Below are 16591 nucleotides of genomic sequence, written 5' to 3' on the forward strand. Positions count from 1 at the left end.
CCGCTTTATATTGTTGCTGCTGCTGTTGCTGTTGTTTTATAAGCCACTTCTGGGTTTTGGTCCAATTAATATACGGATGCAGTTCCTTAGAACACTTCTGGCATCCATTTAGACATAAGAAAAATAAAAGAGAGCTAAACTAATGAAATAAATTCCCCAGACTGGTAGATTGTTTGTGTTGGTTGAAAAAATTGTATCTGTAGAACATGCCACAAAGGCCTAGATCTCACTTAAAGCAGTAAGCCCGTGTCTGCTGTTTTTTCTCTGTTGCATAGGACGCTCCTCTTGTCTGTTTTTAGACATCCCTTTAATCATTCTGGCTTTTCATGACCACTGAATCCGATCGTTGAAGCCGGACTCCACAAATTTTGACTCTTAATAGTTTTGTATTGTTCTTTTACATATTGCACACCACTTAGAGGTTTTCCTTCAATAGTTAAGTGGGTGATCAATGTTCCAAAATGAGTAAATTGAAATATATAAATGTGATATGGTTCGCCTTTCATAAACATGAAGAAATCGGCGCCAGTTTTTATCCCAGCTTGAGGAAGCAGCACCTAGCAGCGACCAGGCGGGGTCAGCAGTGATAATAATAATAATAATAATAATAATAATAATAATAATAATAATAATAATTTATTATTTGTACCCCGCCCATCTGGCTGGGTTTCCCCAGCCACTCTGGGTGGCTTCCATAGAAACCAAAAATACAGTAAAATATCACACGTTAAAAACTTCCCTGAACAGGGCTGCCTTAAGATGTCTTCTGAATGTCAGGTAGTTGTTTATCGCTTTGACATCTGCTGGAAGGGCGTTCCACAGGGCGGGCACCACTACCGAGAAGGCCCTCTGCCTGGTTCCCTGTAGCTTTGCTTCTCACAATGAGGGAACCGCCAGAAGGCCCTCGGCGCTGGACCTCAGCGTCCGGGCAGAATGATGGGGGTGGAGACGCTCCTTCAGGTATACTGGACCGAGGCCGTTTAGGGCTTTAAAGGTCAGCACCAACACTCTGAATTGTGCTCGGAAACGTACTGGGAGCCCATGTAGGTCTTTCAAGACCGGTGTTATAAGGTCTCGGCGGCCGCCCCCAGTCACCAGTCTAGCTGCCGCATTCTGGATTAGTTGTAGTTTCCAAGTCACCTTCAAAGGTAGCTCCACGTAGAGTGCATTGCAGTAGTCCAAGCAGGAGATAACCAGAGCATGCACCACTCTGGCGAGACAGTCCGCAGGCAGATAGGGTCTCAGCCTACGTACCAGATGGAGCTGGTAAACAGCTGCCCTGGACACAGATTTGACCTGTGCCTCCATGGACAGCTGTGAGTCCAAAATGACTCCCAGGCTGCGCACCTGGTCCTTCAGGGGCACAGTTACCCCATTCAGGACCAGGGAATCCTCCACACCTGCCCGCCTCCTGTCCCCCCAAAACAGTACTTCTGTCTTGTCAGGATTCAACCTCAATCTGTTAGCCGCCATCCATCCTCCAACCGCCTCCAGACACTCACACAGGACGGGAAGGGAAGTGGGATTCTATGCTTAATGCTGTTCCTAACTCCACCCTTGGTGTCCTATGAGCTAAACACCCCTGTCCTCTTACCCTCTGTCTCCAGGGTTTGGCACAGCTTTGTGTCACGATAGAAGAATGCTGGGACCACGACGCAGAGGCACGCCTCTCGGCAGGTTGCGTAGAGGAGCGGATTTCTCAGATACGCAAATCAGTAAACGGCCCTACCTCGGACTGCCTCGTTTCCATTGTGACCTCTGTCACCAACGTGGACTTGTTGCCCAAAGAGTCAAGTATCTAAAGCCTGGTTCACGTTTTTTTGTTTTATTTTTTGTGGTCTTTCCAGACTCACTGGATTTTTTTAAAAAAGAAAGAAGTTAAACCACAATCCAACATACACACACACACACATACATACATTTACACAGACACAGACACACACACACACACACACACACACACGAATGCAGCTGCTATTTTAATCTTGACTTTTTATTGTTATTATTATTATTGTTATTATTATTGTCGTTGATGTTTTTTTTATTATTATTTTGACTGGATCAATTTTACCAGCGCATTGCTCTACTGTATTAAAACGAGGGGGGGGGGAGGAAAACGAGGACATCTCAGCAAGCATTCGGGTGCCGACTAATGAATGCAGATAACGGTGCAGGTACCTCAAGACCTCAATGGACTCACTTTTATTTCCCTTTTTAAAATAATAATAATGATCCTGTTTTCTGGGTTTTCTCTTTTGTCCGGTCTGTTTTTTCTACGCGAGGCATCGGCGATACCAAGCAAACAAAAACCTACCCATCTGCAAGGACCTGCTGCAAGCTTAAAAAGACTGTTACATAAGATCACACCTCATAACAAGACTCTCACACCCCGCGACTTTTCTTTTTCCGTTGTTCCTTTTCTATTTTTGACAGCGAGCTTAAAAAAAAAAAGAAAAAAAAGAAGGAAAAAAAAAGAAAACAAAAGCAGACGTGTCTTTTACGGGTGTAACGGGTGTCGCCGTAATGTGGGGGTGAGGGGGGAGGTGGGGAGTTGGGAGAGGAGCCAAGAAGAAGAACGTTCACTCTTTGATGGTATAGAATCGAAAGGGAAAAGTTTAGTATTGGGACTTGGGAGAGGAGAGAGAGAGAGACGTTGAACTCTGGCAGCATTCTGGAGAAACACCTGCTTAGGGAGCTACTTCTCAGGTAAACAGTTCGTGAGAGGAAGGGGCAAGTTTTGAGGCAAGAGTATTAAAACTGCTGCGGAGCACGGAGAAAGTTGGGTCACAGCGAATCGCCGGCGGAATTAGGTCCTTTCGTTACCTCAGGCTTCAGTGGTATTTAAATAAAGGAAAAAGAAAACCCTATATCTTTTTAAAAAAGTTCAGAGAATGCAGTCTTGGGGCTGAATTGCTGCATTGGGCAAATTTCCCACGCGGCGTCCGATTGGAGCAACGTTTGGAGTTTCTAAAAGTCCGTTTTCAAATAAAAATACAAGGGAAAACAAAACCTGTAAGCTAAAATAGAAGACCGTTAATGCCTGCAACAGGTTCTTAGCGTGTAATGCTGTGATCGGAAACTGATTTCCTTGCAAATCCCACTGAGCAATAGGCCTTACTTCCAAGTAAATACGAACCACCGCTAGTGAAATTCTTAAAGGTTCTGGATTTCAGCTGTTATATCCTGATGTACCCACATTTCCAAGGAAATGTGCTTTATTCAGTGGGTTGGCCGATGTGGATGGGATATGTGGAGATAACCAGGTTGTCTACTCTTGTCTTGGAGCACATCTTTGTGACAGATTTAAACCCATTCCAGATCTTTTCAGCTTCTTTTGGTATCTCCAATGAAATTGTCAGGGCAGGGTGTGTGGTTCGGTGGGCTTCTATTTTATTTTGAGCATTAATGGCTCCCAACGCTTACATTTCCCAGACTTCTTTAATGGAAGCCATGACACTTAAACCACTTTGAAATGGGGGTTTCCAGCTCAGCTTCATTTTTGTAGCCTGGTGTAGCTGATCATTTGTACTTTCTCGGCCCCGATCCTAAGCATATTGGCATACATTGCTCGGAAGTAAGTTCCATTGTCCCATTGGGGCCTGTCACACCCAGGCTAAGGTTCGCCGTCGGTTGACAAACCTCCAAGTTGGTTCTTCTTGATTCTTCGTTCTCTGAACTCTGTCACCCAACTCTTTCATCTTAACAGTGGTGCGTATTTTCAATACGGTTGATTCTATTTATGCCATAAACTCGCTCTAATCAGTGAATGTTCCTAATGCTGCTGATTCAACGTTTAAATATTTTTTTAACTTGCAAACCATGCAATGATTTTTTAAAAGAAGAAAAAAATTAGAACACACATACGCATTACGTGGCTTCCGAGGTTTAAAACTGAAAAAAAAAAAGTTTTGAAAAAACTTCACGACCACAGATCACCTCAAACCAGAAATACCTCAGAATTTTCTACTTGTATGAGTTTTATTATATATTTTGTTAGTTGTGTTGTCTTGTAGTATGTATATTTTAATGTAAGTTGGCTTTTATGACAAGGGAGTTTTAAAAAAAGTTTTAAAAAGTTAAAAAAAAAAAAGTTCCAAAATATTTTAGGAAGTGCTACCATTTTTTTTTTGTTTTTCTGGTTTTTTTTTATAAAGCACCATTGTAAATAAGTGTAAACGGTTTTAGAATAACTGCCTATAAAAACGGTTTCTGGGCATTATTCACTGTTCTTTGCAAAGGCTGTTTCCATTCTCTTACTTTTTGGAGGGCAGTGGGGAGCACAAGCTGTTTTAGTGCATCTTTTCGTTTTGTTCTCATGAAATTTTAACTTTTTCCTCTGGCTGCAACATCAATCTGCAAAAGAAAGTTGTTTTGTTTACACTCACTACCTGCCACAGGACGATAATAGTATTAAAAATTACCTTTGAATATGTTCTTGTGGGCTCTTAATTCCCAGCCCATTTCTGCCAAGGCAGTTTCACTACCTGCAGTTAGACTATTCCAAAAAATAAAATAAAAAAATAAAATTGCAGGCTTACTGCTGGATGGATTTGATGAGGCAGATGTCCTGCAAAGGATTGCTCTTCTCCGTCCCCCATAAAAACAGTACAGAGTTGTTTTTGACATTGCTTAGGAAAGAGCAAGTGTCTCTATGTTTCCAGGTGCAATTCAAAGTGTGGGGGTGCATTTTCATTGCTGGGGGTTGGGCATTGCACCCCTTGCCTTGGGGGAACAACTGAGGTCCAGAAGAGTGAGAATCAGCAGCAGTCATTCCCTCTCCCTCTTCCCCCTGCGTCTTTTGAACATCCAAACCAGTTTTAGACTTGACAGTGCTTAAACATGCATCTTTCACATCAATTCTAAATTTTACTTACTTGGAAGTAAACTCCACTGAAACCAGTGTGATTTACTTTTAAGGATCGAATGCATTCAGAGTTGAGGAGTGTGCACCTATTTAATTTTTGAAGATGGTTGTACGTGACAAATGCAGACACCTTCCTTGATGTTTAGGTTATCCCCACCCGTAATTCTTAAAGGCTGTCATGTTTGAGCCTAAATCTGAATACTAATGGTTAAAACACGAGAATCGTTTTATTGGCTGAAATACTACAGGAAGTTATGGCACGAGTAGCTTTTTAAGGCAAAGCCTTTCCCCATTTACTCTTTTTCACCGTGTTTTTATATTGAATTTAACTACACTTATTTGATTCACAAACCTGACTTGGGATTCGCTCTGTAATTTCGGAACACAGAGTGTTAAGTTTGCTCTCCTTTGTGGAACGAAATGTGGAGAGGGCTGCACAATTTGTGTGACCCGCCAAGCATTGTGGCTTGTGTAGTGTTTTAACAACCCCTTCCTCTTGCTATCCCCAAGAAGGCAGGGTGGGAGCTAAGCACTCGGAAAGTCCCAACTTTGAACTGGTTGGGCTGAATTTGGTCGCGTGTAAAACAGGCTCAAACTGGGACAACGTAACAATTTGTGTAAAAGACCCAAAGTAACTTTATCTTTGTGATTGATGTTGTAAAGAGGAACGGCAGAAGCTTCGGAGAGGATGAAGTGAAATAACAACAATTAAGCTTAAATACACCTCGAACCTATATATCTTCTTAAATGTGAGATTTAATGATCCAGGTTGTTAATGGTGGTGGAGAAAGAGATGTGCTGTCTTTTAATTATTGTAAGAACTCTGCTGCTTTGGATTTCCTTTTTTATTTTCTCGCAGCGTTATTTATGTGATGGCTAAAACAGGCTTGGTTTACAGCAGTTGCTTTTCTCTTCTTTAGAAGCAAACACACAACCTTCTGGTTTCTTTAAGAAGCTTTAAAGTATTTATTGAAAGTGCCATATGAGTTTTATAGCCTACTAGACAACAACTTCAACCTTCCCTTTATGTGAAGGGAGAAGGATGTCCACACCTCCCGCTCTCGGTTGCATTAAACTTGTTTTACTGCAGGACGCACAAATTTTTTTTTTTTGACCAAAATTAACTGTTTCATACCCGTTGATGGCATCTCTCGGCTCCTTACAGATCATTTTGTCACTGGCTGGTTAAGCAAAACTTGGTGGTCAGCTATAAACATGCCTATTGCTCGCAAACATCCTGTCTTGTGTCCTTCGTTCCTAGCACATCAGCTACCTCGCTGGCAATAGGACATCGTTTGTGTCTGATAGATGTGTTTAATGAACTGATAGTAAATATTTTAGCATCAATACGATGCAGCTTTCTCAGTTGGTTTGATCAAAGCTTTCTTTCGCTATGAAAGACTTCACAGAATCTCCAGTAGTATCTTTTAAGTCTTCCTGTCCCTCAGCTGGTTCTGTACACCTGATTTAAAGCTGCTTCTTGGTATAGCAATAAAATAGTTCACCACTGGTACATGAGAGTAAATTCTTCCCCAATACAATTTTGGTTTAAGTCCAAACCTGCTGCCAACATTAAATCAACCCTTTGTGGGCATCTTAAACTACTTTGGTTCCTGAAATATTGACTATACTTGCAGTGCAATTGTTACTAAGAAGTAAGTTCATTGGGGCTTACTCCCTGGTTAAGTGGGAATAGGATTGCAGACTGGACCTTATTCAGCTTCCTAAATCTTCCCACTTCACACAGAGAGAAATCCTACAGGGGTTAAATTAATTATGGTGCAGCCTTCATTCTTCAGTAACCAATATCAAAATCTCCTGTGCAAGATTGTTTTCACCCCTAATCTAGATCTTTGCAGCATTAGCACTGTATTGTCAGCCCACAGTGCATTAAAGTAATCTTAACTGTGCTTATATTTTAAAACATGGCTATTATGCTGGGCTTCTAAATGTCACTCCTTGATAAGTACTTGTTTATGCTTATTTAAGAATATTAAAACAGTGTTTTCTTTGTTCCCTTTTGAAATTTGTTAATATGAAAGTGATGTCTTTTTTCAAAAGTGGCAGCTATAAAGCAAAACAAGTACAGTACTTCTTTCTGGTTTAGAATAGCAGAATACTTGTTGATTTTTCTGCCTGTAGTAGCAATTGTAATATGCTACAGTAGGTGCTGTGGACTTTTAATAAAGGTGAGAAATCCAAATTTTCTAAAGGGTGTTCATGCAATATAAAAGCACGATCATAATGCTGTTGCAGTATTGTCCCACTAATGTTCTTAGAGTTAAGAAACAAACGTACAGCACTATGAGTTTTGCTTCTTGATTATTTCAGTATGCTATTTTAAAATGTTTATATAGAGGGGAAGTGACCTTTGAATACACACATACAAACCTGAAGAATGAAAACTGCACTGTGTTTGAAAAATTTATTTCGTACCACAAATTATTTTGTAAAGCATAATGGATGACATTCAACATTAATCAGAGTAGACTCAATGAAATTAATGGACTTAAGTCTGTTTCAGTAGTGTGCTCTTGAGTATGGCTAACATCGAGTATTGCCCAATATGTTTCTGCAAGGAAAATGGAAAACAGGAATCCTGTGCAGCCACAGCAAAAAAGAAGCCAGATTTAAAACTAGCTAGAGAAAAGGTGGCCTGAATTCATGAATTGCCAACTTACTTGTAGACTTCACTATGTATTCCTCTTGTATATAATCCCTTTTGCAAAAACAGAAACAACCCCACACTTTTGACTGTTTTTTTCATGGCCTCCTTAAGATTCTACCACCACTACAACAGAAATATTTGTGTAGCCTTCATACAAATTCCTTATGGAAAACACACATTTTGATGCGTTTTGTGATAATTTGTGTGGCTTTATCTATTAAGCATTTATGAAAACCACAGCAAATCAGATTTCTGCTCCATAACATGCCAGCAGTTCTGTTTATAGTGACTATATGTACCACATTGACAATATGATCTGTAAAGAGATGTTCTGTCAGCATTCCTTTGGCAATGGGCTCTTGGCAGTTCTTCCCATCTTGCTGAAATGCACTGATTAATATCTGCAAATCAAATTTCTCCGGGTTATAAAAGTTAGCCTTTTGCTTTCTGTAACTAAAGCAATGGGCAGTGTAAAGGAGCTTTCTGTTTCATTTTTTGACAGTAGTAATGGGGCACTGCCAAGTTTCCCATAGTTAACAGATGTTTAAAAACATCTGTTTTTAAGTAAACAGAGTTTCAAAAGAGGAAGCCTTTTGCTTCCTCAGCATCCCAATGCAAAGTCAACACTTAACAAACTAGTAACCATGGGCATGAGATCAAGGGAACCCTACAGGCACATGTGCTCCCACTACTTATTTCCTCCACAAATTCCATTGTTCCTTCCCTTTTCAGTATAGTATAGTGTTTTGTTAACGCTAACAATGGTTAGCTTGAAAACAGAATTTGCAACCGAGGTTTAAAGCTTATTGGCAAACCCAGTTTAAAGCTAACCTTGGCTAGCCTTAACTGACATGCTACACACAGTGGTTAACCCTAAAAAGAGAAGGGAAGAATTGTTGAGGAGAGAGCATGTGTGCGTACCAGGTGCTTCCAAATTCTTAATCAAAAGATTGATTACTTAGACAACATGGCTGAGATAGAATATCCCTCAGTTTTTCACTCCAAGGATGCTGATTTCATGACTCTGGATACCTGAAGTTGTTGAACCAAGCGTCTTCTATTTAAGCTTGGAATTTCAGGGTGAAACTGATATCCTTGCTCAAAATCTTAGGTTACTTTGAGGGCCCAGAGCAGCTTGGAAGTTAATCTAGTATCTGGCTAGCAAACACACAGCAAGGTCAATCACATGGTCCTTTTCCATCAGGTTGTTGGCTGGCTTGGAAAGCAGCAGGGAGGGGGCGACACAAGGTTTTCCTGTCGCCTATTACCATGATGAAATATGAGTTTCATGTGCCATTTTTATGACTGACAGCTTAACCCCTTGCAGTCTTCTTGGTGCTGAACTTCCTATTGCAGCTCAGCAAAGTGCTTAAACCACAGAGTGTCATGTTCTAAAATGCAAATTGTGAATGTGTTTTCAGAAGCCTCCTTATACAGACTTCTGGTGCTCAGGCTGCTGCCAGACTTTAACAATGAATAGGCCCATCACTTGGTAGTCAAATTTAGGATCCATTGATCTGTCATTTACACACACAAAAAGTTTCCAATTCATTGTCTAAAAACTTGGTCAGTATGTTCTGTTTCTTACACTCCCCCCCTTTTTTTAATTAAAAAAAACTGATTTTGGACAGAGTTCTTCCTTTTGTATTAGGACACAACTGTGGAAACATTATTTTTAGCTCTTCATTTCCAATGTCTAAAGCTCTTTCTTTGTGCCTTCATTTATTTTCATGCAAAGCAACTGCTGTAAGTTCTTTTTAATTCCTCCCCCCCGCCATCAGGATGTTACAGGGAGGGGGGGGAGAGAAACTGCTTTTCATTATCCAATTGTTGTTTCTGGATGCAATCTGTGATCCAGGTATTTCAAGAACCAGTTACCTCAAACTTCACATTATAACAGTGTTGCTTTCTGGAATCTTCTTTGTACTGCAAGATTGTAACATATGCAGACAAGGAACCACGCTACACACAAGTGTTATATAAGTTATATATTTTATATAATTTATATGCAGAAAGGAAAAAATGGAAATGGATCCCTAAGGATTGCAGCTTACATTTCATTTCTGAAGCTTGTGGTTCCTTTCCCCACTCCGTTAAACCAAAAGGGCTTTTTTTTTTTGTCAAGCTCTAATTGTGTTGGATGTATGTACAGCAAGAGGGTGTTATGAACAAGTGCTTCCTTTCCTTGTTTTCTACTGTGTTCAGTGTTTTATTGGGAGATATTTCCTGGTTATCTGGTCAAAGTTACTTGGAACATCTGACATGGCGGATAGGTGCCACCGGTTATCATGACCCTGCACATGAAGTTCCAAAGGGGTACAACTTGGACAGAGCATAGGGCGATCCATATTGAGCCCTTTAGTAGAGACTGATCTTCTCCAAATAACAGCACTACAATTTTCTCTGGAATGGAAATCTATAGCATTATTTTCACTGATCTTGGTTTTTGGGAGTGGGGGGGGGTGGTTCAGGGTTTTTAAATAATAATAATCTGTCCAGTCTTACAATTTTTATTCCTGGTCATTGAGACATGCTGTTTTACCAATATAAGGGAGACCTTCCTATCAAAATTGAAATTCACAGCAGGTTGGAGAGAATTTTTTTTTGCCTCCGCCAACGCCTTTCGAAATTATCAGTGTCAAACATTTGTGAAGCTTTTAGTGGTTACAGGGGGAGGGGAGACTGAGCTACCTGTCCCCTCCGAAACTTCCTATGAAGTTAAAAGTTTTGTCATATAGTGATACTTGCTGATACCGCAAAAAGGTGGTTACTGCGGATTTTAAAACATGCTTCTCGGTCTCCAGTTCTATGCCCCTACATTTGCACAAAGCCAGGGCATTCCTCTTGCCAATCTACCACCATTTGAATATCAGAACTGAAGCCTACAGTCTTTCACCTGTGAATACTTGTCACATTTTGTCCTTAAGTTTGGTGAATTTCCTACTGTAAAGTTGACTTAAGTACAGTTTGTCAGTTCTTGTGGAAAGAGCTTTCTGCATTGTTTATACCATTAGATGCTTATAGTAAATGTCACAGGATAGAACAAAATTTGGAAGGGAGGGGGCACAAAAAATGAAATACACTCTTTGTTGTTTTTTTAAAACCATCGTTCCTTTTATCAACTACTTCTAAATGGTATGCTTTATTCAAGGAAATAAAGTCCTAAAACTAGTCTAGCATAGTGAGATGTGTGTATCAGTTTTATGATGAATAGTTATGTCTTATTAAGCTGTGTTACTTAACTTGTACATAGAAGGCCTACAGAGGAGTTTGCAGTAACCTGTTCCTGCAAGATTTCCAATTTGAATTCTTGGCAAACTTCAGAAATGAGAATTAAGTAACTAGTTTAGGAAATTGATAAATGCAGAAAGCTCTACCAGATGGTGAAATAAATAAAATGACTATTGGTCCTGGCTCAAATTCCAATGTACTGTTTGTATACCAAGATACGTGAAACGTAAATGTTGTAGGTTATATTTCACTCTTGTAGCTTAAAATAAAAAAGTAGACCAGAGATAGCTTGTACTACTGACTTAACAAAATTTATATTAAAGTATCCACACACAAACACACAAAAAAGTATACAGAGAGTTGAGCTCATTGCTGTAACCCCTTTTGGATTGTGCTGATTTTTTATATATATTATATATATAAATAAATATAGATATACATATGTAAGATGGCCTAAAGAAGACATCCGCTGTATGCAGTTATGAAATGGAAATGTTTTGAAACATTGTATCATAATTCATAAATTTGCAATGGATCTTTGTTCCTTTTTACTGTGGTATTTTAGAAACGAGTCTCATGTTTGAAATTAGATCTGCCAAGTTTGGGTATTGCTGCTTCAGCTAAGTTCAGGGTGCCCGAATAAACCAGTATGAATGTAGTATTTTTGCCCTGTGTGAAGCAGCTCCGCTCCAACAAATAGGAGGAAAAAACCTAGAAAGAACTATTTCAAATTTATCTTTTTTTGTATATTAAAATAAACAATAAATTACAAATATTTTGTGTTGGTGATTTGTAGGAACAACTTCCCTATTTCCCCCTGATCAGGGCATGCGCCATGGCTATTTGCTGACCATGGCTCCTCAGAAGTAAGCCACATTGAATTCTATGGAGCTTATTCCCAAGTAACTAGGATTAGGGTTGCAGCCTGACAATAACCTGGGTGGTTATTGGGTTGGTGTTTTTATTTTGATTACGTATTTTGTGGTTTTATATTTTGATTTTATTCTGTGAACTGCCCTGAGACCTCCCGGTATAGGGCGGTATATAAATCCAATGAATAATAAATAATTCATTAGCTTGCAAGTCTCCCCCAGCACTCTGCTTTAAACTATTACAACTGCAGACTTTGTGACTTTCACACCTTGCCAGCTTTCCCCTCATCCCCATTCAGTCTGATGAAGGAATTTAAAGAACTTTGCAGATTGACCTTCCTAAAGAGAAGTCACAGAGCATCTGCCTTGGAACCCCTTTGTGCCGCAGCGGGTTATTTTATTCAGTGCTTTTTTCCTTAAAAATGTTTAGGGGTACTCCTATTTTCCAACTCATATTGAAATACTGCCCCTCAATGAGGCCAAACTAAGATTCACAACATGTTTAGGGGTATGTGTACCCCTGCATTCCCCCAGGAAAAAAACACAGATTTTATTTATTCAAAGCATTTTAACCTGCTTCTTCTGCCAAAAAGGCTCTACAATTCTTAAATATTCTACAGAGTACACATACTGTTAACACAGAGCACTTGCCAGACTGGTTGGGCCTTATGGCTGCTGGCAGGGCCAGCTCAAGACATTTTGGCACCTGAGGCAAACCACAAAATGGCACTTCCTCTGTCAGGGAAGAAGAGGTAAGTGAAGTTCTGCATCAGGAAGAAGGGTGAGAGGACACCAGCAGTGCCTCCAATTCACCAACAAACCACTGTAGAGGTGGCAGATCCAAAAAACAAAGTGGCTTTCAATTGCATCTACTACCCTAATCTCACAGGCAATGTGTGATGTCTCTCTCCCAGGATCCCCTGGATCACTGTCCGCAAACTGCTATTCATACATTCTTAAACTTTGCCGTAAGCAACAACATCCAGAAGCGTGCTCCTTTAGTCTCTTCTCTGGTAGGCAAGGTAGCTGTGTTCATTGCTTTTGCTGCAATGTACACCAGCTCAAGCTCCTTGGAGAAAAAAGCTGGGATAAAGAAATGCTGATCCTCATGCAATTCAGGAGAGCCAAAGAGAATTAATGCAACTGGAGAAAGAGCTTCTGGAACGGTAGCCACAAGTCAACACTCTGTAGGAGATTTCCACTCAATTGCTCATCAAATCTGGTGGAGGAGATTATGCTGAAGCTCACGAGAAGGTCCATGTTACTGGGAAGAAACAAGCGGCTTCTGGAGTCTCAAGTAATTTAAAGTCTCGCATGGAAAGCTGGACACAAGTGCATTCTTGCAGGATGTGGACGAACTGGGCTCGGGAGGCTGTCCTCAGCGACCAGAGAAACCTTGCGCATCTAAAAACAAGGCTGGTGGAAGGACCACCTTGGAGACTTGAGAGTGGCACTGATATTAGAGAGGAGGACAGGAGTGGTGCCAGCCCAGCTGCTCCCAAGACCCGTGGCTTCCTGTCCCGTATAATGCGAATGGTGTTCCCTCTTCAGTTGCTCTTCCTTCTCCACCTGATTTTGGCTATATATCTCCTTGGTAATAGACCAAGGAGCCAATGGTTGCTGAGCTACACCCACCATTGTGAGGGCTAAGGGGGTGATGGTGATGCTTCCCCAGCTGCTGTGTTGACTGTGATGTCACAAAAAAAAAGGCAGCTGAGTGGGTATAAATGTTGGCCAAGGCAAAAGGCATGGCAGGTGCCCTCCCCAGAGAGAAATAGGCAGCAGCGGTGGCACTCAGCTCTAGTGGTCTCCTGCCCCATGGCAGCAAGCTGGCAGGCGGAAGGAGGCAATCACCCAGCGATGAAATGCTGTGGAGCAAGGAGAAGGCAAGTTCAAAGTTTACTTGCTAGTGGGATTGCTACTTGAAGGCAGCTGATATTCAGCTCTGAAGCAGGCGGTTGTCTGGCAATGGACCTGGCGAGGCTGTAGGTGGTGGGTGGTTGCCGGAAGAGTTTGCATTCAGGCTAGTGGATGTCACAAGGCTACGCTGGCTGAAATGGATGCAAACTGGTTTGGAAGCCTTGTTTGTTAATAGGCAGCCAAACAGAGGAGGGAAGTTGCCCAACGGCAGCGGGTGAATGTCCCTAGGCGGAAGCTGGTGGAGTTTGCATTTGCATTTAAATGATGTCAGTGGATGCCCTAGGCAGGCAGAAACCAGTGGAGGTGTCTGGTGGACGCTGTCAGATGGTGGCCATCCCACTCATCTGTTTGCCCTTGCCTTTCAGGGATGTCCGGAGTCGGCAAGCTTTTCCACGAGACCAGCCATGAAAGTCATGAAGAGAACCGCAGAATGTCCCTATTTGCATCGGAGAAATGAATGTGAAATACTGACAGTGAGCAATGGACAAGGCCGTGGCCATAACTGAGGGAAGGAGCTTTGAAGGGAGACTGCAGGCGGACATCTGCTGGATTGCAAGTGATGGAGTCTGTTCTTCTCCTCTGCATTCCCCACTGTGGCTGTGAGTTTCAGGAGATCACATCATCAATCTGATGAAACAAGCTGTGGTTCATGGAAGCTTATATACCATAATGCAGGAGCAAGACAAGCAGTTTGACAAAAATGAGGGGAGGAAACATTAGGCCACATTTGCACTGTTCATTGGAAGTGCTGTGACGCTTTAAACAGGCATGGCTCCCCCCATGGATTCTGGGAACTGTAGGTGGTTAAGGAGGCTGAGAGTTGTTAGGAGACCCCCCTGTTCCCCTCCCAGAGCTACAATTCCCAGAATTCTCTGGAAAGAAGGATGGGTGGTTAAACCACTCAGGAAGTTGTAGCTCTGGGAGGGGAACAGAGGGGTCTCCTAACAACTCTGGGCGCCCTTTTCAAACTACAGCTCCCAGAATTCTTTGGGGTAAGAAGCCATGAGTGTTTAAAGTGCTTCACGGCACTTTAAACGAATGGTGTGGATGTGGCCCTGGCCTCCCTCAACTCACTGCCTCTTAGGAATTGAAAGGATTTCCCCATTTGGTCCCTTTTAACAGCTTCAAATCTCTCAGGAACAGGAAGAAAGACTTTATATCTCATGCCATTTTAGGTGGTTTCTGCTTGATTGTTGAGATCATATGCCAATTTCAATTGGAAAACTAATAAATTATTATTTTTTATAAAGATTATTTTTATAAAAACCTTTGAATGCCTTTTAAATGTGTTTCAGGGCACTGAGAATGATGTGTTCACTTGAAAGCAATGCCCTTAGATCACAGAATCATAGAATTGTAGAGTTAGAAGGGACCACAAGGGTCTTCGAGTCCAACCCCCTGCAGGAATCTTTTGCCCAACATGGGGCTCAAAGGACGAGATGTTGGTCTTTGTTCTTGGCTTGGTGCAGAGGTAACGATTGGGAGAGTGAGGAGGTACAAGCACAGCAGGTGAGAGATGCTCCCAGGTTGTCCTTGCTGCAATCCAAAGGGCTGGTACCTGCCTCCTTCGCATTCAGCTTCCTAAGGCCACCCACACGACAGCCACCTCCCAAAGAAGAGAATTACAGAGTCTTGTGTACCTTCCATTTCGGAAGAAGCTTCTTGAAGGAATATTTCCTCCCTTACTGGTAACGGCTGACCTCTCCCTTCTGTTTTAGCAGATTCTGGAAAAACAAAACACCATGGGTAAAATTATCTGTGCTGGATTGTTGATATTCTTCTGTATATCAGATATATTCTTCTAAAAGTTCATTGGAATGTTTTATAAATTTATCCCAACAACACAAATGAGGGATGTGGTTATTTAGCAAATGCAGGAGAAGGCTGTGAGGGGACTCCTCAGTCATCATTTCTTTATTAACAAGTGCCCTCCCCCCCAAAAAATGTGAGGCCTAGTAGGGTTGGACAGATGTTTCCCCATCCCTGGCTATGTAAGGACTGTCAGTGATGTCACAAACAGACATGGCAGCTGAGGGGAAAGAGGTAGTTTCTTATTCTATAATTTTTATTTTATTCTTTTTAAAGAAAGGGGATTTTGATGGAATAAAGCCCCCCTCCCTCCTCAAAACTGCCTCCCGCAAAGCAGCCCTATTTATCCCAGCATGTATCTGTATGGGAGTTGGAGCTGCGTTTGCATATGAAACAGTTTGAATTTTATTAGGCTCATTAGTCCCCCTTCACTGCAAAGTCTCAAGGTCGGCCACAAGCAATAAAACATGCACCTGTAAAGCAAATAAAACAGTTCTATCCATAAATACATCGTTAAAAAAACCTTTCCCAATATAAAACAACGGAATGTGGAATTTGTACTTTATAATCTAATAACTGCAGGTTTCGAAGGGACCACAAGGGCCGTCTATCCCCCTGCAATGCTGGAACAACTAAAGCATCCCTGGTGGATGACCATCCAACCTCTGCTTCAAAACCTCCAAGGAAGGAAGAAGTTCCCCATCTTCTGACAGCGACTGTCAAATGGCTCTTACCATCAGAAAGTTTTTCCTGATGTTTAGGCCAGAATCATAGCTGTCAACGTTTCCCTTTTTTAAAAGGGAAATTCCCTTATTCCGAATAGGATTCCTTGCAAGAAAAGGGAAAAGTTGACAGCTGGGCAGAATCTCCTTCCTTGCAACTTGAAGCCATGGGTTCAAGTCCTACCCTCCAGAGCAGCAGAAAACAAGCATACTCCCTCTTCCATGCCCTTAAGATAGTTGAAGATGGCTATCATATCTCTTCTTTTCCAGGCTCAACCTACCCAGCTCCTTCAACCGTTCCTCATCAGGCTTGGTTTCCAGACCCTTGACCATCTTGGTCGCCCTCCTCTGCACACCTTCCCGCTTGTCAACACCCTTCTTAAAATGTGGCACCCAGAAAGGGCACGCAATATTATTCCAGGTGTGTCCCTGTGGTGGGGGGACGGGACATTTTACTGCAGTAAATAAGTTTATGGACTCTTTCTTCAACCCGTCTCACGAGTAA

At 41.7% G+C, this 16591-nt stretch overlaps 1 protein-coding gene and 1 long non-coding RNA gene across 4 annotated transcripts in view; one reads left to right on the plus strand and one right to left on the minus strand.

Annotated features, from left to right (window-relative positions):
- The window catches only part of ACVR2B (activin A receptor type 2B), a 138515-nt gene extending 126977 nt beyond the window's left edge, over window positions 1-11538 (plus strand). The window contains exons 11-12 of one of the 3 annotated variants that reach the window (XR_014540487.1): window positions 1608-6865; window positions 7351-11538. Coding sequence is in view for 1 of the 3 variants with exons in the window: in XM_083579835.1 (XP_083435961.1) it covers window positions 1608-1802 (195 nt within the window). In the remaining 2 variants the exon portion in view is untranslated. Of the gene's footprint in view, window positions 1-1607 lie in introns of all 3 variants that reach the window. The other 2 variants (XR_014540488.1, XM_083579835.1) reach the window with 2 other exon arrangements.
- On the minus strand, window positions 3142-16500 carry LOC310746288. The gene is made up of 3 exons (XR_014540583.1): window positions 16368-16500; window positions 3289-15279; window positions 3142-3183 (listed from the first exon to the last, which is right to left on the minus strand). It is a non-coding gene; the product is annotated as an uncharacterized lncRNA (long non-coding RNA).
- Window positions 16501-16591: the final 91 nt, after the last annotated feature.

Source organism: Podarcis filfolensis, assembly GCF_964270895.1.
Source record: "Podarcis filfolensis genome assembly, chromosome: 12".
Lineage (NCBI taxonomy): Eukaryota > Metazoa > Chordata > Lepidosauria > Squamata > Lacertidae > Podarcis > Podarcis filfolensis.